Source organism: Heliconius melpomene, chromosome 16 (assembly GCF_056956725.1).
Source record: "Heliconius melpomene rosina isolate 202511_hmr_F chromosome 16, ASM5695672v1, whole genome shotgun sequence".
Taxonomy (NCBI): domain Eukaryota; kingdom Metazoa; phylum Arthropoda; class Insecta; order Lepidoptera; family Nymphalidae; genus Heliconius; species Heliconius melpomene.
Window position 1 is genome coordinate 8,929,684 of NC_140404.1, and position 23,260 is coordinate 8,952,943.

The 23,260-nt window shown below is 31.7% G+C and overlaps 2 protein-coding genes across 2 annotated transcripts; one reads left to right on the forward strand and one right to left on the reverse strand.

Annotated features, from left to right (window-relative positions):
• Window positions 1–278: 278 nt before the first annotated feature.
• LOC146530957 (protein regulator of cytokinesis 1-like) lies at window positions 279–12,290 on the reverse strand. The gene is made up of 14 exons (XM_085199376.1): window positions 12,085–12,290; window positions 11,550–11,749; window positions 11,290–11,410; window positions 10,886–11,115; window positions 10,346–10,494; window positions 9,566–9,733; window positions 8,866–9,038; window positions 8,105–8,252; window positions 7,519–7,647; window positions 6,949–7,094; window positions 6,406–6,513; window positions 4,159–4,300; window positions 2,370–2,489; window positions 279–1,662 (listed from the first exon to the last, which is right to left on the reverse strand). The coding sequence occupies exons 1-14, from the start codon at window positions 12,117–12,119 to the stop codon at window positions 1,246–1,248; spliced, it is 2,286 nt and encodes a 761-aa protein (XP_085055502.1). The 5' UTR covers window positions 12,120–12,290; the 3' UTR covers window positions 279–1,245.
• Window positions 12,291–19,238: 6,948 nt separating this feature from the next.
• LOC146530958 (uncharacterized) lies at window positions 19,239–20,692 on the forward strand. The gene is made up of 2 exons (XM_085199410.1): window positions 19,239–19,363; window positions 19,726–20,692. The coding sequence occupies exons 1-2, from the start codon at window positions 19,352–19,354 to the stop codon at window positions 20,305–20,307; spliced, it is 594 nt and encodes a 197-aa protein (XP_085055536.1). The 5' UTR covers window positions 19,239–19,351; the 3' UTR covers window positions 20,308–20,692.
• Window positions 20,693–23,260: the final 2,568 nt, after the last annotated feature.

Genomic DNA, 23,260 nt, shown 5'->3' on the forward strand with positions numbered 1-23,260 from the left:
TGTACATGAAAGTACAATCAATGTACAAATATATACAAATAATAATACAAAGTACAATGATTTTTTATCTAACTGTACGTTTGTGCAAACTAATCTCAGAACCGACTCAACCAATTTAAATGCAGTTTTCGTTATTGTATTTTGAAAAACTTCCCTTAACATTTAATATTTGTTTTATTCAAATCGGTTCATAAATAAAAAAGTTATTTCAATACAAAAAAATTGTACAAATTGCAGGCGAAGACGCGAGGCGCTACTATATAATTAAAACACAAATGTAAACTATTCATCATATATTACAAACATAATTTACAAATTGAAATTAGTGTGAATTATATAAAAGTTATCATATTATATTAAAAATGAATAAAAGTGAATCACAAGTGCGAATCAAAACTAATACTGTCTATTAAGTACATTTTCCATTAATAAGAGCTGCCGATACTACTTTTTCGTTTTTGTATACAGGAAAATATTATCAAACATATTTCGTAACAGCTTAGTTACAAAGTAAAATTATTATCATTCAAACTATAATTATTATAATAATGTCATTATTAATTCAAATATTCAAATAGCTAACAAACTAAGTATAACTAAAATCTAAATTATATCTTCCAAAAATCTGTAAAAACTTATGAAACTAAGTAAAAAAATCTATACTAACATAATCTATTAACAAATTAAATTATACCAATACAATGTCATAGAAAATTGCTAATTAAAACTCAATTTTAAATCATACATACAAAAATACAAATAATGGCAAATATTTATTAATTTTGATTTTTCTTAGAAATCCGAAATCTCAAGTCAAATAAATGTGAACACATTTTAATATATAAATATAATAAATAATAATAGCTTGATTAGTATGAAAGGGTTTTTGTTAAAAAATATTGTTAGTCACAAAATTAAAATAATCACTTTCAAATCAAATAAATCAATAAAAAAATGTCATCTATTTATTTATTTGCGTTTAAGTGGCGCAACCCAACGCCGCGTTCTCTAATTACAAGAGCGAGAAAATGTAAATAACTCGTTACCTCCAGTGGGAATTAAACTCACAATCGTCGCATGTGCTCATTAAATATTTATATATATATATATATATTACTTTTAACGTTCAAACCATTATTACAAACATTATTATTATTACCTACGACTACCAAGTACTTACCAATCCTATAAGAAAAAAAAACAGAAGCACATAATAAATATTATATTAAAATATGTCCACACAATTTATATAAGGGGTGGTAAGTTCTTTGCTCTAACCAAATTTGTTTGAGATTTAGACCTCCTAACGTTGTCAGGTGTTATTTTGAACGGTATATTAGTATTTTGCCTTTGTAAATTCACTTTGTTGGCTGACGAGGGAGCACGAGGGAGCGGCGTCGCGAAACCATCGTTATTTAATTTCATAGCAGACCTCGTTAGTCTTGTGGGTGTAGATAATAAATAACTTTTAGGGGTCATTTGGATGTTTGTATGCTGTATATTCTCTTTACCAATTTTCGGTGTGAAGGCTTTGTCGGTTGTGCTCGAAGGTTTTTTTGGCGTGTTTATTTCTAGCGTGTGATATACGATGGGGGGGATGGTTGGTTCTTGTGGTTTCGTCGCCATTGAACTGCGACATATTTGCCGTTCGTTTATGGCATCCTGTAATTTACAATTAAAAAAACAAATTACAGTAAATATATATAAAACTGTAAATGGCCAGAAATGTGTTTTTTTTTTCAAATAAAAAAAAAGGCCGTTGGGCGCCGCAGGTGCAGCGGGTGTAACTGTAACGTAACGGTTGTGGGTTCAATCTCCACGCAAGGAAGTGAAATATTTATTTACGTTTATATTTCCATTTCTGCGCTCTGGTGTCGGGGCAAAGGACAGTGTTCAGTTCTGCCACTCAACACGCACACCTCCAGAGTTCGGGAGAAAGCGGAGAACGGAGTGTTTTAACACTAGGTTCCCTCTGCCTACCCTGTTGTGTGCGGGATACAGCGTATTTTTTCATATAAAAACTTTTACACAATTTTTGGTTTGAAATTTTTATTTTAAAAAACAAAATATTCGAATCCCAGGTCGAAGAGTTCTTCACGTTGATATTACTTTATTGTTGCACTACACTGCAATATAATAGAAACATGATGTCATGTGATATTGTACATTAAACAATACCTCTGATAAGATAATCACTGACCACTGACAGCTAGCTCCACCTGGAAAATATGTTTATAAGCAGTACAGTCGACAACTCGTGCGCTTATATTCCCGAGTGAACAATGTGAAGTTCAAAAAACCTAACTTCAGGGCGGCCACGATTCGTCAACCGTACTGTAGGACCATGATCACAAGCCAGTTAAGCTCACCTTAAAGTCCGTATAGGTGGTCAGCATCGTGGTCTCCACAAGCGGGTCGCGCGTCTCCTGCGAGCCGGTGCTGCACGTCGCGTTGATAGAACGACGCCCGCTACGGCGGCGACCGCACGACTAAATGTTACAAAATAATTCATGTTTTATCTTCACCTTGTATTCTGTATATAGCAAGGGAGGCAGACGGAATCTAATTTTAAGTGGCGGAATTCAACGGTGCGCTTGGTTTGATATCGGAGCGAGGAAATGAAAATAATTCCCTCTACAAAGAGGGTATAAAACCTACAGCCGTCGCTTTTATCAGTTGTGCTGATGCGCCATGACGTCCTCAACAATAGCCAAATAGTTTTGTTTTTTATTATCTTCTTTTATTATCTATTTTTACAGGGTAAAATTTAGCGGGTTATTGGTATTGCGCTTTTACATTTTTAATTGAAAGCTGTGAACCTTTTTGGACTGGGCTAACAAAAGGTCTCTATTTTTAACATTTTTAAAGTGTTATTCCACACTTAAGAAAGACGAATACGTTTTCTAAATAAGTAAAAGGTTTCTTTCTAATTCAGAATTATTTGTATACAAAGTTTATATTTGTACACTTTTCCTTCGGTTAATTATTATAAAAATTGAAATATCAAATAAGAAAAGTAATAATCCATCCCATACATAACAAAAAAATACATTTTTATAAGTCAATGTTTTGTAAAAAGAAAACATTTAACTGTAATGTACTGTCTTGTTAATCCATACCTATATTATAAATTCGAAAGTAACTCTGTCTGTCTGTCTGTCTGTCTGTCTGTCTGTCTGTCTGTCTTTTCCGCAATCAGGGCCAAACCGCTAATTTAATTGTGATAAAATACTCATATAGAGATACTTGAGGGTCCCGGGATGAACATAGGATACTTTTTTTTTCTCATATTTGTAATATTTTCGTTATATACCAATATATTAAAATAATTAATTTGACAAGGAATTTATTCCGCCATGTTAATAACAATCGTCGCTACGCGTTGCTAAGCAACAGCTTGCAAAGTTTGCTGTTTTAAGAAAACGTCACCCACAGTGAGTTTGCTTAATGCATACATGGTGCGCGCCGATATAGATTTATACAAATCTCTTTATACAAATCATTAACAAAAATTAGATGATTTCTATAATTTGATATTCATCCTTATGAAAATAAATATAATAGTCACTTTTAGCATTTCATCTAGATGGAAATTATAATTTACTGTATAACATTCTAATAAATAATTAAGATGTGACTGATTCCAAATGACCTAGCCTTCGGGCGGCATAATATGAGTATGACCGACGCGAACGGGCGGATGACTTTGATGATTTTGTAAATTTTTATAGATTTTCGAATTACTATTATTTTTTATGTAATTATTTGCTGCTTATAATTAATTTATCTCAGTTCGGTTATCTACACCGATGTTATACACTTAAAATATCGTAATTTTAATTATTTGAGATTTTATTTAATATTGTTCGCAAAAATTAATAATTATTTAATATAGAAAAATGTTTAGTACGCGCGCACAGCAAACTTTAGGTTTTTTTTCTAATATTAAGAATTTCCTTTAGTTACTTTTACTTCTTTGGTTTGTTCATTTCGTTTACTCAGATATTTTTTCTAATAATAAATCTCCACTTATTATTATTTTTTAACTTATTTTAATGATTTAGGCTTATATTTTCGCGGGCGTAGCCGCGTCCGGGCCCACTAGTTATAAATAAATAATAAAAAAGAACAATTTCAATATATTCAATGAATACTTACAGTCCGCTTGTGTTTAAGAATACTGCCGTTAGCAGTGGGTTTAGGAGTTTTCTTCCCCACAGTTCCATAGTCGAGCTTACGTTTTGCATGATCGCCTTTTACTTCCGACACAGCACGCGCCGCCAGACGACCACTCATGCGCCTGTACAGATAGAACAAAACAAATATTTATTAAATAAAATCTATTTGTACTTTTTCCTTTACTTCGTTTCTACCTGTACCCCGTACATAGCATGGGACGCAGAGGGGTCATATCTTTAAGACACTCTATTCCCTACGCACTGTCCAATTTTCTAGACATTGCATAGTATGTTGGATGGCGGAATCCATCCAACTGCTATATGCTGCGCCAGCGACGGTCGACATCCCTGCATCCTGCCCTCCGTTCCCCATTTTCTGTCGAGTTCTGGAGTTGTTGAGTGGCGGAACTCAACGCCCCCACATCAGAGTGAAGAAATTAAAATATTAAATAGTTCATTTCCTCGAATAGGAATGAATCCATTAAACTGCCACCATTACAACCGCTTATAGCAGAGTAGGCAAAGGAAGCCTAGTGTTAAGACACTACCTCTCCTACTTTTCGTCGAATGAGAACTGCGTGTTGAGTGGAGTACTTCTATTTCCTAACGAACTATCATCCGTCATCCATGGGCCACTATGATGATTACTTAATTGCTTAAATTTATAAAAAATATTATAATACGACTGCTATCACAAAGATTGCATTAAGATATCAGCTTTAATACATCGATTTTTTTATGTCACTTTTAAAGAATATTATTAGTGATAATCAAATAAGAAAAGTGAAAACGGAAGTGTTTAAGTAAAAAGTATACAAGTACTAGGGCTTCCAGAAATAACTGTTGAATTAAAGAAAATCTAAAGTTACATTTTCGCCTAATATAAAGAAAGACCGAGTAAACTTAGCAAATCAATAATTGAAAACTATATATTTCTAACAATATAACTACTAGGAGGCAAATGGAATTTGTCAAAATAACTCCTTAATGAAGGAGTGTCTTAACACTCGGTTCCCAGGGTCCTTCTGCCTGCCCTAGAAGGTGCAGTAGGGTACTTGAAGGTAAAAAAAGAAAACAAATCTACAGATCAAAATAAAATAACGACTCTATTAACAAAAAACATTCTAGTCTCCTAAGATTCAAATAGTTGTACATTATCAATATATCAAATACAACCATATTACATACCAATTGCACAACACCAACTACCTACTTGTTATTATTATAATAACAACAGCGATAAAGTAAAAAAAAATACAAAATGGCGCTACAATTAATCAAAATAATAGTTCTGTGTTACACTTTCATAAACAATACTTCTCAATCCCTCTACTTGTGTAACATATTCGTAATTACTTTTACTATGAAACTTGCCTGGTTATGTAACGTTTGCACTTCATTAGGTTACAAGCGAGCACTGAAATGTAGGGTATGAAAAATATTGTTTAATATTAGCTGTGGGTTCGATTTTACAGTGAAGCATTTTACTTTTGTAATAGATTTAAAAAGGGAATAACTCCGTTACTCAAAACGCAATGACTCCGGAATTCGGCGGAAAGTAGGAGCGGAGTGTCTTAACATTACTGCTACTGCTCCCTCTACCTACCGGTGCTACACGAGTATCCCAATATAGCGTAAGCTGATATTTACATATATTTAAATGGAAATAAAAGTTGTGTAAGTAGTAGCCTAAATCTGACCGCAGGTACATGAGATAACAACGAAACGATTATTGTGATATAATCTATAGCCCCGAATGGACTATTCAAAACAAACAAATATAATTTGAACCAGTATCAGTTCCTATGATCAGCACGATTAACTATGCAAACTCTTTAATTTTATATTACTATAGAATCTGCTCTTACGACGGGTGCGGATGACGTTTCGGTGGTGAATCATAGGAGAGATATCTCTCTATGCTCGCCTGAAAAGCTGCGCGCGCCTATGATGAACATATTGTGTGATTTCTATAAAGAAGGTTGCAACGAAATCCAGCCACCTAAAGGGCATCGGCAGTAACGGAAATTATCGAGTCTTTTATTTATCGAGTTATCAAATTATTTTCTAACATTTTGTTCTACCCTCTTAATTAACACAACTTTAAGAAAGCTATTGTAATTGTTGATTATTAAAGAAATAAAACATGATAATAATAATAATAAGAAATAACAAAGTCTGAGGAATTCAATATTCATATAATAATAATAATAAAAAACATAATTACCTCTTAACAGTCGATATAGCAGATCTTTTGAGCGCGGAGTGATTTAAGGTGACTGTAGTTACTGCTTTTGTAGCACTTCCGGTGACGAGTTGACGTTTGTTCGGCGGCCTATGGATGGCAAGGACTGCTTACATACACTTTGTATTGATCTTTTTAAATAATTATAATGCTGTTATAGTTTTTGAATTTTTTTTTTCAACTTCACTGTATCCCATATCATTAGCAGGGTGTAAGCAGAGGGAGAGCTGCGCTTTGCCTCTGCATCAAAGCGGACAAATTCAAATATTATTATTTTTTTTCTTAGAGTGGGAATCGAACCTTCAACCTGCGAAGTTCATAGTCATACACTTGTGCTCCTGTACCGTGACTGGCCTAGGGTTTGTGTATATATAAATATTATATCGTCGGCTTAGAGTGTAGTGTAATTTGCCGTGAGCTTATTGAGCAAATTGTTAAAAGGGGAAAATAAATGTAATTAAAAAACTACGATTATTCGGAATGCAAAATATATGCGATTAATCAGAATTCAGCTAGCTCGGGTACCTGTTCTTCCCGCCGGTGGAGGCAAGGCCGGCGGCGGTGCGGTCGCGCTTGCCGAGCGGCGACGTGGCCAGCGAGCGGAACAGCGGCGTGCTGGGCGTGAGCGTGCCTGCCGCCTGCTTGCGCGCCGACAACTTGTTGTGGCGCTCCTGCTCAACATCAAATCAGATTATAGTACACTCGAAGAATAGTGGCCACCCTGAAGTTAGCTGCAGTTGGTTTTTATGTAGATTGTCTTACACATGAAGCAAAATTAAAAAAATATCAACTATTCAATAACCACAACAAATTATCTGTACTGTATATAGTTTTATATTGATATTAATAATTTACAATTTTTGGGAAAATATGATACAATATAATCGGGTTTTTTATAAGAACTTTCTTATAAAAATTAATTAATATATACAAAACCTAATGACGTTTAATCAATCATCAAAATTTGTATTATCCGAAAATTTGTATTTGTACCAATCAGAATATTAAAAAAAGAATAAAATACATATGTATTACTATATTTAAAACTTCAAATATTTCAAATACATATTTTTTAATTATATGTTGATAACTTACAGCTTTTCTAATTTCCCAGTCATCCTGCATTAGTTGTAGAAGAGGTCTTCCGTCCACAGTGAATGTAGCACCCGTTTTACGTTCATACTCACCCACAAGATCACGAATTTGGCTTTCAATTTTTGGTAACTGTAAATATATAGCAACCTACATGATTGTATTTGTCTAAACAAACACAAAGGTAACCAACTCTGTGCTTATTTTATTATTCATAGTTACTTTCTAGTAGTTAAATATTTTTTGGTTTGAATATCTATCTATAGGTTATTACTATATATGAAAAAACTAGCGACCAAAACACGGCGTCGCCCGCTTAAAGGTAATGTTATATTGTAGCCAAATCATACGAAATATTGCCATATATTGTAACCTTTGTTATTCTCATGTATAATCTGCTTCCATTGTAAAGTTTCATCTAAATCCGTTCAGTACTTTTGAAAGTAGAACAAACATGCATTCAAAAACTTTCACAATTATATTAGCAAGATTATTTTTTATTCCATCCTCCGAATTAGTATTTATTCTAACTAATACAATACATGTAAAGAAATATACATATAAATAAAAAATCTGGAGCCCAACTAACGTTACTAGCGATGGCCTTGCGCTCCTTCTCCTCCCGCAGTAGCTGCCCGCCGCGGTTGTTGTACCGTCCGGGCTCCGAAGCGCGCGCTTCTAGCTCGGTCATTTTGAGCCACAGGTTCTTACGTGTTACAATCAGTTCGAATATCTGCCTGTTAAAATCAATAATTTTGATGCTTAGTTTTTGTTAGTTTCACTATTTTACCCGCATGAAGCAGGGTAGATAGAGGGAACCTATTGCGTGTTTACTCAAGGCCGAGGTTTGTATTCTTAGCTAGCGAGAAACATAAAAATAATTCATTTTCTTGTGTGGGTATTGAACCCAGTCATCATATTTGCAGTAAGACACTGTGCCGCTGTATACATTTATCTCGAAAATATTTTTTAAATAATCTCAATTATTTTCCTCATGCTTATAAATCTACTTTACAACATATGTATAAAGAAAAAAAATATTGTTTGTTATTTTATAATTTTTGCACAATTACTTTTTAAACCAATACAATGATAGATCTCAATGCCAAATATTTTGTCTTGCTAGAGAAGACATATGCAAATTAAAACATCACTTCACTACCACAACTAGAGACAGTTGTAGTATCTAATCTCTTACAGATTACAATTAGATGCTGTCAATACTCCTAAAATAAAATATTAATATTTCAAATAAATCATCTATAAAATAGCAAAGTTTTGAGTTCTACCCATACCTACTTTACAAAATTAGCTTTATAAATTACATTTTTAATTTATGGTGGTACTTACTTATTATCATTGTAGTACTTAGATATTTTATCATAATATAACTCATGTAGTGAAAGAGTATCTTCAGTGAATGTATCTTGATAGTAACACACAAATTGTTCTCGCTCTTTATTCGAATACATTATGTTGTCCCACATCAGCTTGATTTTAGTACGGACATTGGCTACAAATACCTGTAAATAATCAATTTATAATTAAATAATATTATTCCTAAATAAAATGTCATATTTCTGATACTAATTAATTATACAAAAAAAATTAAAAATCTAAAGTATAGACAAATGTATATGTCAACATTAATTAATGTCAGTCTCATCAGTCTTTTAAAATACAAAGGATCATCATTTTCCAGGTATAAAACCATCACATAATATTGTATCTACAATAAATCTGAGTATGAATTTTATTGAAATAATAGTTTATATGTAAAGTATATTTGTGTTGTACTGTTTTTAGAAAACTATAATAATAAATTGGAAATTTTATAAATTTGTAGAATTTAAATAAAAATATATACAATAAACACCAATTACCTAAGTTAAGCAATTGCTACAGCCAAGTATATAAAATATGCCTGAACAAATGTAAACTAGGAACTAATTATGTTAGAATAGATAACAGTACAAACTTTTCACATGCAATGCAATGCAATATAAAAAGACAATAACTAAGCAGGAACTATTGATTAACAATCACTTACTCCAATCTTTTGCCTTTTGATTTGATCACATCTTTTTATTTCCTCATTAAGTGCTCTTTCTGTGGTAGGATGGCAGCCTGGGTGGGCTTGTAAGAAATTTTCCCTATAAATGTGATCTTCTTCGAGACAATCCCATAATTTGGATAGGCGTTCTCTCATTTCTAAAACCTGTCAGATGTTAAAAGAATGAGTGGAAAATTGAGACTAGGAGAGAGGAGCCTTAAGGAGCATGGGGCAATAAAAAAATTATTAACTATGAAGTTAATTTGTCATTCAGCTTTATTTATTTTGTTGCTTATAGGTAACAACGCACGGGTAGTGTCCCCTTATCTACCTTACACTTAAATTTAAGACAATGAGTGTTGAAACTCAACTCGCAATCTTATATAACCAGAGCAAGGATATGAAAAATAAGGTATATTTCATACCTAAAGCAGGGATTGCACCCACAACCACCACATAAAAAAACTAAGGTTTTATTATAATTAAAGGACATTGTGGTGTAGCAGCATAGCATCTAACTGTAACTGTTACAAATCCCACTCATTATTGTGAATTAATATAATTTCCTTGCTCTGGTAGTAATATAAATGATGAGTGATGAGTTCTCCCATAAAAAAAGGGCAATGGAGTGTCTTAACGCTAGGTTTCCTTTGAATATCCTACTTTAAACAGGATAGATATCCTGCTTATAGTAAGGGGAATTCGAAGGGAACACACAGTATATATTTATGTGAAGTTAAAAAAATAAATGTGGGAAAGTAATCATTAATACTATACCCTATTATTAGTTTGCTCATATCTCTCTTGCAGGTCCTGTCGCAATTTGGCCAATCTATCCATGTTCAAATCTGTTACTTTAAAATCAACTGATAGAGAAGTAGCTGCCATATGTTCAAACTTATTTTGTGACTTTATTTGCAATTTATCTGAAATGTAAAAAAGGAACAATGTTAAAACAAAAAAACATAAAAATACATAAAGCTTTCAAAATGTTTTCACTTATATTTTGGCAAAAAAAAATATTAATTAATTTTACTTTATAAAGGCATGATATGAATTTCTATTATCTCCAAGCAAATCACATTCAAAAAAGTGAAATGTCTACTACTTGAGGACAATATAAAATGAAAACAAAAATCTGGAAAAAGCTGGAATGATAAAAAACATCTTTTTAAAGAATAAAAACACATTTTTTAATGTATTATAGCACACAGGTGGTGATTCCTCGTATGCAATATCCATCAAACCTCTCACACAATTTCTTCAACATATAATCTATTTTAATAATACAATCTATTAAACTATAGTCTTAATTACCCATAATATCCTTAATCTCAACTTGTGTACTTAAAAACAGTTCTACTCTCTTGTCCCTTTCAGTTTGAAGTACTTCTAGATGGTCTTTGAGTTTGTCCAATTCATTTTCCGAAGGCAATGGTATTTCTTGCACTTCATGAAAAGTTACACCAAGTTTATCAGTTAGATCCCGTTGCCATTCTAACAGCCTATTCATTTTCATTCTTCGTTGTTCCATTTGTTCACGATACCTTTAGATTTTAAACACAATATTTATACATGACTTTGTCTGCTGTATTTATTTAAATAATTCTTTTAAAATTTATTTTTTATACCATTTTTATGACAATATATATTTTTTTTTTATAATGATAGTAGGTAATAAATATATTAGTAGGTTATAATCTCCTAGAAATTATATTTACCCAGCAATCTGTTCTTCTAACTCTCTCTTGTATTCAGCCAGCATCATATCCTCTTTAAAATCCATAATTGTAATATCAACTGACAAACATCTACTTAACTCCTCAGTTTCTTCTTTTAGCTCTGAAATAAATTATTTTTGACATTTTATATGGTAATTTAATATTTCTATGTAACATTTTGTGAGTTAAAAGACATATTTTCGCTTTTAGATTATTCAATGTTCTACAATTTACGAAATTTTTATAATAAAGATACTCACTGTCAACTTGGCCCTGCATAATTTTTAGTTTTTGCCTGGTCTCCGAAATCACATCCCTGTGAAGTTCTTTTTCAATTTGTACTAATTTGCTTATGTTGTCCACTTTGGTCTTGTTGTCGACACCTAAATGTGACCAATTTAACCATAGTTCCTCCATCATTTGACGGACATTTTGTGATATTTCATATTGCGTTTCATTACTAAAAAAGAGGAAAAATAAAAAAAGTTTTAAAATATCCTTATATAGAAAAACGTGAGTAAGTACAATTTTATAATGGTAATAGTAGAACTATCCAAAAATTAAAAAACACTAATTATTTAGAAAATTGCTTCGAATAACCACTGTCATAGCCACCGCCTTTTTCTTTTAAATTTGTCAATTATATTATTTATATCTCTTTAATGATATTTAAATATCTAAATTCTCTCTTTATTCTGTATAATGTGAAATGTATAATACAAGCAAATATCGAAATAAGTATACAATCAAAAAGAATTTACAATGTCATGAACGTTTTAAATATAGTAAACTTACAAAAGTAGGTTAACATCGTCGGTTAGTGTAATCATTTCTTAAAATATATATTTTATGTTAACACAATATGTAAACTGAATACAGAGATTAACCAAAAACAATACTGGTAGAAGTATTGACGAGCTGTGAAGTTAAACGTTTACTTTTCAAAATTCAATACGTTACAAGCAAAATATTTAACGCATCGCCATGATTGGCTCGTGGTATTTGAATAAATACAGATAATAAAATTTAAAGTTGCCAGAACAAAGATCTTAATAATTAACTATTAAAGCCCAGCCCAAACGTATGGTAGAGTAAATATTATTTATTATTTATATTAATGTGATTTAAAATAAAATTATATTTTAACATTATTCTTTCTTAAAAAAAATCTTACCCTAAAAAAAATATTAAAATGTTATTTAAAGATAAAAATAAATTGAATTGCCCAGATATTAATATTTCGACGTTAAAATAGCCAAAGAGAAAAATATGTTACTTTTATTGCTGTTTTGATCTATTAATAAAGGTAATTTTCGATTAGAAATCCCACTCAGTTTAAATACGTTTTAAAAAAGCATAATACAACGATTTTTTGAAATTTTGAAAAAATCCCATTGATACTTGACTCAGACAATTGATTTGTAAGTGTTATTAAATAGTTTAAATTTATAGTTTCTATTCTGAGAACCAGATCGATGATTTATTTAGGTTTCTCATTAACTGTATCTTTCATAATTTTCTCTTCTCTCATAATTACTGTTACATTTAAGTATTGTTATAAATATTATAATACCTTCATCATTCATCAATCGTCCACTGATATATCATATTAGTTGGCTGCAACAACTAATATGATAGATAACAACTTACTAGCTTTTACCTGTTATTAAAACAACTAAGAGTTATGTACTTATATCGATATTTATAATTTGTAGTAATATAGTCTTATTTTTCTTTGATACATGGACTATCTAACACAACAAGATTAACGCGCTTCATATACTAGACTATAAATAATAAAACCCGACACTCGCGAGTTGTACCACTCATGACGTCGCGACCTTTCTTTTCTAATATTTTCTTTTAGATATCTTCTAAAATATCCTATTTTTAGGGTTCCATAAGTACCTCGAGAGAAAATAACGGAACCTTTAACAGATCACTTAAATTTCTAAGAATTGGCAATCAAAAGATACATCTGTTTATGCCGCGAATTTCCACATGTCTCTAAGAATGTCTCTAACCGTTAATGTAGGACGTCCTCCAGCTAGATAGGGTGACGATATTCGCAAAGTGGCAGACAACGGCTGGATGCGAAGAGCTGAAGATTGAGCTCAGTGGCGTTCCATTGGTGAGGCCTATGTCCAGCAGTGGACGAGGACAGGCTAATGATGATGATGATGATGAACCGTTAATTGGAAGATTGGTTGAGAATGGAGCTTTTTTCGACGTCCTCTCAATGAAGATGATGCATGAAGACCCTAACTGTTCGTCTTAATAGTTTAATGCACTACGGATTGAATAAAAAAAATAGAGTAGAATGTTGATTGTTATGTAAGCGAAGTAACCGTATTCTTGTAGAAAATATACTATTAAACAAACTTTCGTCAACCGATAATAGAAGACATAGTAAAAGTACTCGTATAACTACGCAACACACTCTAGTCTTTGAATATTAAATAGAGAATAAATTTACTTACGCCATGCTCTACATATTATCTACTAGTAATATAAAAAAAAATATTTATATGTAATTAACTATGTGCTTTTAATTAACCTTTTCCAAAAGTAAACAATATATAATAAAATTTCATAAGAATTAAAAAAATATATCTATAATAAAATATTAAATAAGTAGGTACATATATATTAAGCATATGGAACAAAAACCAAAATATTTCATCACTAGACTCAGCCTGCTTATTTTGTAGTTCTTTGTTTTGTAGGTGTTTAAGTATAACTGCAATAATAATGAGTTAATAGAATATGAGTTACTTTCCGCCATTTAACACGAAGTGTCTTTTGGCGGAATATCCTGGCGGAAAGAGGAAAAAAGAGTGTTCCAACACTAAGTTCACTCTGTCATATTTCCATATCTTCGCTCTGGTGTCGAGGCAAAGCGCGGTGTTGAGTTCTCCCACCTAACACGCAATGCCTCCAGAACTCGGCAGAAAGTCGGGAACGGAGTGTCTTAAGACTAGGTTCCCTCTGCCTAACCTGCTGTGTGCGGGATACAGCGTGAAGCAGATTTTTTTTAATGTTTATTTATTGTAGTATGATCGGCTTAGTAAAGTTATGAAATGTATTACTACACAACCAGCTCATTGGCCGCGACCCAGAGACTTTTACATAATCAGTTAGTAAAACGATATAATTTTCTACGTAATTAACCATTTAGTTTACTTGATTTCCACATGCCTATGCATAAAAATTACTCACAACGTCCACGATTATTGATATATTGACTAAGATTTACAAAAATTTAGCAACTTTGACCATAAGCCACCATAAAATTTAACATAAAATATGATTTTCATCAAAATGCTAATGAATGGTTAATATAGGTGAAATATAAAATTTTCATAATATCACACACAGGTGGTATGATTAAATAAAAATTGGTTTCTCAACTTTTTCACGATTTAGTCGGTTTTAATAAATGCCCCGTCCCGAGACCCTCAGGAAAAAAGGCATTCACTATATTCTTGTTAATACTACCCCCTCCCCCTACCCCTTGTTAAGTTAGTAAATAAATAAATCAAATTAATACATATATTTAAATGAAATACTTTTAAATTAGTGTCAGTTGTGAGTTTAATTTGATTAAATAAAATATAATAATAGTTTTAATAATACTTACTTAAGCTATATTTTATAGGTAGGTATATTTTATTTTTAAACTAACATGAATTTTAATGTCACCGAATGGAAAACATCCAAGAAGAGTACCATATACATATTTATTATGAAAAGAAGCATTCTCTCGTGAGAATCGAACCCACAAACATTAAGTGCTTAACGTTTGTCAATTACGCCACGATAGCGTCTAGACAGCCATGATATAATAAATATTATGATAATTATGCAAGTCTAGAATCATTGCATAGAAATAGTTGATTTTATTTCACTTACAATTTGATCAAAATAAAATATTAAATTTTGACTGTGAAGTCAAAGGGAAAAAATGAAAAAAAAAAAATATTTCGTTTTCTCGAGTGGGGATTGAACCCATTATCAGTCGTGCTTACAGTCACACACTTGTGCCCGCGCCACGACTGGCCTCACTAATTTAACTTATTTTATTGTAAATAATAAAAAGCTATAATAAGACATTCACAATTTATAAAAATTACAAATTTGATATTACCGAGTAAATCAAAATCTCGTCACGTCATACTTATCGAGAATAATACTAGAAATTTGTGCTTACGTGCAAACAGCGTGACTAAGTGATAATCATACTATTACAGAAATGTGGTCGTTGGTTTCGCCTTTTAACATTCTCAAATAAAATCATATTTTTTATTTATCTTACTATTACTTCTTTTATAGCTAAATATAAAAAATAATTTTGATACCCACTAGCATATAATTATAGTAAATAACTTTTTAATTTTAGTAATAAAAATACCACAAAATATGTACTCGTATACTTATATTTTACCAAACTGCTTTTAGCAATAACTGCTATTTAAGCACAAGAAAAATATAAACAAATATTTCATTCCATGTTGTATCCCGCACATATCAGGGTAGACAGAGGGAACGTAGTGTTAACATACTACGTTCCCCATTTTTCCGCCTAATTTCTCGAGGTATTGCGTGAAGGAACTCCACGCCGCGCTTTACCTCGACACCAGTGATGATGATGAGATGATGATGATGAGATGATGATGATGAGATGTAAAGAAAATATAAAATATTTAATTTCCTCGAGTGGGGATCGAACCCACAACCAGTCGCGTTTACCGTCACACACTTCCGCCCCTGCGTCACGACTGGCCTCTCGACAGACCTACCTAAAACAATTATTTTTAATATGATTGTAAATTCCAAATATATATGTATATATCTATATAAAACTCGCAATTGATATATATTTCTCAAACTACCATTGAGACTCGAATTTCATCGAGTTGCAGTTACTGTGTCAACCTTAGTCTCAGATTTATTTTACGTAATATACGCTAAGATCGAATAACTTTGCATTGCCTGTTCCCATTCCTACGTAATAATTTAACTCAGCTATGTTATATCTGAAAGTAATAATTTCTTATTCTGTTATAATTGTAATAGCTAAGTAAATTCTTATATATTTTGCATTAATTATAACAAAAAATATTGTTTTTGAGGCCAGTCGCAGTGCAGCATAAATGCGGGCCACGAGCGAAGTCTCTGTTAAAAACTCTAAAAACATTAAAAAAAAAGAAAAATACTGTCGAATTGATAACCTCCTTTGCTTACAAAAGTCGGTTAAAAAAAGGAAGTGACATGTTGAGCAATTAAGTAGTGATATCAAATGCTCCACAATTTACAGTCTAATAAAAATCATTTATAACTAAATTTCTCTTGATATTTTATTTAAAGTATATCTTATATATGATATAACAGTAACTAAAAGCAATTACTAAAACAGATACTGCAGTAGTACAGTTTTTTTTTTACTTTTTTTAATCTGTCGATTATTTTTAATGAATTGATTATGTAAGTGTGTATAAATAAGCACACGCGCAATAAGCGCACTTATAAGCAAAAGCTCGTTTTTTTGTATACTTGTCTTCAGATCTTTGTCGTATTAAAATAATTAAAGTATAGTTATTAGAATAACACTTATATAATCATTTCATAAACTTAAATTACGTAACATACGTATAATTGTTTAATTAAAATTACCAAAGAGGCCAATCGTGGCGCAGGCACACGGGAGTGTGTGACTATAAGCGTGACAGGTTGCGAGTTCGATTCCCAGTCGAGGAAATAAAATATTTAATGAAGAAGATGCAGAATTCGGCGGAAAGTAGGGAACAAAAGTGCAAGTGAATTAATGGGAACGAGATTTCTTAACGCTAAGTTCCCATGTTCCTTCTGCTTACCCTGCTATGTGCGCGACACTGCGTGCATCTAAAAAAAAAAGAAATTCCACTTTACGACCACGATCGAAATAGGGTAACGATTCGTTTAACTTCATAATACCGGTATTTTACGACAATAATTATAGGTTCTTAAAATGTTTTTTTAGTATCATTAAAGAGCATATTTTATTTTTCCATTCCACGAAAATAATCATAGATTTTTATTCGATATCGATAAAAAGCGAACATAGTAGGTAGTTATGTTAGTTCAGTTGCAAAATATAGTTGCTTGTAATTTATACCTCTACTATTATCTAGTTGCGGCATGTCATCATAATTACAAAGATTTTTGCATGTTAAGTTAGAATAGTTAGTTTGTCGTTGTTTTTTTTTAAATAATTACAAAAAATCTTTTAAGCTACTAAAACTGTTTACAAATTGTACTACAATATCTATTTTAGTATCATTAATTATTTATTTTACACAAAAATAGATTGTATCTTGAAAAAAATATTAATTTATGTTTTTTTTTAGTTTCACGCTCTATCCTGTATATAGCAAGGTAGGCAGAGGGAACCTAGTTTATGTTATGTTCTATTACTCACTTTCCGCCGAATTTTCTATATCTTTTGTTACGAAAGCAAAGAAATGAAAATATTAATAAATAATAATGTACTCCTTCGATCGGGAATTGAACCCATCACCGTCACGTTTACAATCACACGCTTATGCCACTGGCTCAGTGGCAGACGACGAGAATATTATTTAAAATACAAATATTTTAAATAATATATTTTTTATTTTAATCAGGCGTACATACCATACCATGTGTTCACCATATTAAGCTTCTCTACATCTAAATGATATCGGTAATAAAATGCGTTTGCTTGTTTAAAACGAACTATATTTCAATAATTATAAGGTTTATTTTTATTCGAGTGCCCCATTACTTTCAATTGTTAACGGGAGCATTAAATTTCATTACGTCTTAATTTTTTCTTATATTAAGTTTCACTATCGTTTTATTATTTAATTAAAAAAAAATGTCATACACAATCTATGCATAATAATTAGATATCTAGTGAATCTATATGTTTTTATGCAAATGTATTCTTAATTGAATTCATCTATTTTAAGCTGAAAGCTCTACTTTTTTTTAAATAGAATAGAAAATAACTTACTAATAACCCGAGAATACTTACAAGTTTTTAATTTTAAATAACTACCTGCTATGAATTGAATCTTTAGTTGTTTAGTTAAGCTCTTGAAACAATATGCTTTAATATTAAAAAAAGACTTATGCTTACTTTTTTACAATTTCGTCATATAAGCAAACATTGTTCTACAATGTAACTTCAAAAAAATATTTTTGATAGTTATAATTTAGTAACTTAGCAGATTAAATATATCATAATATCCAAACTACAGATATTTCTTTGCCCTGGTGTCAAGGCACGCTTCGTTGAGTTTCCTCACTCATCCTCACTTCATATTTCAAGAATTCTGCGGAAAATGGGGAACGGAGTGTCTCAACACTAGGTTCCCTGTGCCTACAGATATTGCGAAGACACAAAATGTTCATGACCATTACCAGGGATGCCTTTTTTCAATATTAGGAAACAAATATTGATTCTCCCCATATAGTGCATGTTATTTCGAAGTGACTTAAGTGGAGATTGATAAGATGCGTCACTCTATTCTCTTCTACATTTATATGCTTAAATAACCATAAAAATATAGTCTGTACAACTGGCCTTAATTTCAATTGTCGTTATAAATATTTCGTCATGGAATGCTTTTATTTTTAGCACTTACGAGTAAATCTTTCGCAATTTCGTAATTCAATGAAAATTTACTAAATGGTACTTACATAAAATATTTTTCTCATTCTCTTTGTACATACTAATAAAAATATATATTTTTTTACTATTACTATACTGTTGTTATTCAATTTTAATTATTGATAAAAACAAACTGTGTAATTTCCATCAATTGACTTTTTCTCGAACCTGTCGACAAATTTCTATCTATTGTTCTTAAGACGCGGACGAAATGCCAATGTACCGTTCCAAGTAAGTAAGCGTGATATTAAAACAGAGCACTCACACACACGAATCTCAGCTAAACTGAGGTATATAAGCGATGCAAATAGCAATTTCTTACATTACCCACCACCCTTCCTTGGAGTAACTACCTTAGAATCAACAGCCATGAAGTGCCTTGTGCGTAACGTTTTGTGCTTGTGTTTTTTATTAAATAGTTAATAGTGGATTAGGTTAACTAATTGTAATTAAAAATTAAGTGTTGATTAATTTATGAAGAGTTAATGAAGCAATAACAAAATATTTTTCTTCCTCTACTATCGGTCATTATAACTATTATATTATAGGAAGCCTTTCTCGTTATATAAGCATACAGAGTTTCTCGCGGTTTCAGAAGAACTAGTTTTAATAATGTGTACCGATACTGATTTAATTAGAATTGATGATATGTGTACCGTGAAGGTGGTAACACCGTTGAAAGAGCAAAACAACCACCGTAGTTTTTGTCTGTCATGTAATACATGTAATTTCTTTGTTTACAGATTTTCTTGGGACTTTTCGCGTTGGCGGCTGCTTACCCTGGTATCATTCACCAGGAAGCCCCACAACTCTCTGAGGGTTATGATCATCAAGCCCTCATTGGCGAATCAGGACATCATCATCAGGTTCAACACGAACATGCCAAGTCACACCAGTCAATCAAATTCGAACATTTCCATCCAGTACCTGTGTACGTTAAGAAAGAACACAGCCATCTGCTTAAGCATCCTCTTGAAAAGGGCCATTCTGAACAAAACTTGAAACAAATTCACCCTGAGACCCAACACAGCCATGGTGGCGGCCTTGTCCTGGAGGACCACAGGCTAGACACCGAACACTTCGCCGCCAGTCTCGGTCACGGAGGACTTGAACACGGTCTCGAACAAGGATCCCTTGAACAAGGTGGATTGGAACATGGAGGTGTCCAACAAGGTTATGAACATTACGCTGGGAGCTACGAAGGTGGAGAAGGATTAAAGTCATACGCTGAACCTCAGCCTGAAATTCAGGGACACTATTATTCCGAACACGCACAAGCCCTTTCAGGGGACAGCGGCGAGGGTTACAAATACGAGCATTATTAATCGCATTTAGCTTAAGTCCTACGGGCATATCGGTGTTATAACACCGTTTTCTCATATATTTATAAGATATTTTTCTTGCCTGATAGGTACTGTAAATGTACAGTATGTAAGTATCTTAACTGACGCTACGCGGTTGATAATATATCGAAATTTAAATATAAAATGTACCTGATATATAAGTTAGAAACAAATTCATTTAGACAACCCCGTGAATTCTTTTAGTGGTGTAAATGTTGCGAATCTTGTGGCACTTAAATTATAAACATGTATTTCATTCCTTCATGTGTGTCCTTGCTTGTTTCTTATAGTATTATTGTGATTATGATGAGGACGTATGACGAGTCCCAGTGAAATTGTGATATTAATAAATGTTGAATTTTAATTATACGATGTTTTCTTTGATTTTTCTTATAAACCCAATTAAATGAATAAGGTTAGCTATAAATCTGAAACAGTTTCTTTCAAATATGTATAAAATTAATATTATTTATTGCCTGACTAGCAATTATTAAATTGAATCATCATTGGTAATACATTTGCATAATATGGTTATACCATGTAAGTGGGTGTCCACAGAGATTAAATAATATGCGGTAATACAAACAAACATAGGTACCTATTACGTTCGTAGCTTGTCGAGCTTAACAATGTAAATGTGCTCACGTAATATCAGATTTCGATATTTAACTAGGCCTCGGGAATTATAAATAATTAATTAGTTATAATAAAAACAAAGTGAAATATAAAACAATTATATTAAGTAACAATTAATGTAGACAATTAAATTATTATTTGCAAAGATATAGCAGTAGATGGTCCAGTTTCCATTTCCTCGAGCATAACAGATTTTGAAACTTCATATAAGTGAGTCAGTGCAACTTGCTGGTGGGGATTGCGCAAAACGGTAGTCGCTACAGTTTTATCGATAGTCAATAGACTACCTCTAATCGATATTCAGGTAGATAAAGTCACGATGCGTAAATTAAGGGACCATTATTATAGTAATACTGCGCTGAGGCAATGCTGGCCTAAATATATATTTAAACTAGTGGGCCCGTGCGCGGCTACGCCCGCTTGAAATAGAAATATTAATAAACAAATTGAAAACTAAAGATTCAGTCAATTCAGTAAAACAGTTGTATAAAGTAACTGTTACGGCAATTAGCAAATTTGTCTAACTAAGTACTTTAATAATTTATGAACCGATTGTAATAAAATAAACCCTATATGTTTTCGGTGTAGTGAAAACCACATCAAAATCGGTTTAGTCGATTCTGAGATTAGCGATAACAAACGCACAGACAAAGAGACAAAACATTTTAAAAATCATTGTTTTGGGTTCTATTAGGTTAATAAAGGTTCCCAATAACATATATTTTTTTAAATATCTTTCAACTACAGACACCGACCCTCTTACGATTTTATTATAAGTATAGATATATTATTGATTGGACCGTCTCGTCATCATCGCATAAACAGTTATATTAAGAAATCATTCTTGTATGTAAGTTAATAATTAATTATAATATTAAAAACTTTAACGCAGTGGTATTATAAAATTGATCGTTTTTCAAAGTAAACGTATGTATTTCATGTTTCTTTAAAATTAAGCATTTTAAAAGTTTTTTGTAACGGTAACAAACTACGTGTATTATACATTATATTTGTACACATTCTAAAGAAATATGTACAAAACGTATATGTTTGTGTATTTTATTTAATAGCATATCGATATAAGACATCCATGCATTTGTAATTATAATATACTTAATTGGCCAGTTTTCGCAAATTATTCAAATTTCATGGTAATAACGTTCCGTATATTTAGTTATATTTTGCATGAATTAAAATGAAAATTATCAAAATTATATAATAAGAAAAATTGGATTAATATTTCTGTGAATTCTCGTTTTTTTCTTTAGCTTTACGGTGTATCTTTTTAAAAATCAGCTTCACACTATATTCCGCACACAGCAAAGTAGGAAGAGGGAACCTAGTGGAACCCAGAGGGAACCACTCCGTTCCGCATTTTTTGCCGAATTCTGGAGGATTTGCGTGTTGAGTGGCAGAACTCAACGCCGCGCTTTACCTCGACACCAGAGCGAAGAAATGTAAATAAAAACGTAAATAAATATTTCACTTCCTCGAGTGGGGATCGAACCCACAACCGTCGCGTTACAGTCACACCCTTGTGCCGCTGCGCCACAACGGCCTATATCTTTTTAGTCTGTCAAATTTTATAATTTGTACTTCCCGTTGACTTACAATCCTGAAATTAACACAAACCCGCTGTAGTCGAGTTCGAATCACACTCGACTTTCACCATTTTTTAGATCCACAGTAGCCACTATCCATAAACACATGAGTCAATACATTTGAACATACGTACCGTAAATGGCTATGTTTTTTTTTCTTTATTCAATTGATCTAAAATAAACTTTCACCGTGGCAGGTGAAGCTACATTAGAAATACAAAGCACTTGTTAATATCAAAGACACTTGCGCAATGGACGAGATTATGAATTCTAAATCTAGTTTCTCCTTTCTCATGTTAAATTTAATTATTTTATATGCATATTATATTGTCTATAAATAATATATTTAAATATTTATATTAAACATAAATTATATTCTTGTCATAATTTTTATTATATTAAATATTTTTATAATTATTATTGTAATGAAAGTGCTCAATATGTATCAGGCTTCAGATTATAAAGAAGAAAATTATATAGAAATATTATAGAAAATTATATAGGTACTCTACATCTCAGAAGCCTACAGAATCTTTTCCAGAAATAAATCAAATAGCATAACACTCTATCGTGCCATTTTATAAAACTTTAAATAGCTCAATTTAAAAAAAAAACAGCTGCCAAGCTCTCTAATTATTATAATAACATTTTTTTTAATTATATTTTTCTTATAATTTAATATACAGTGATTTGCTTAG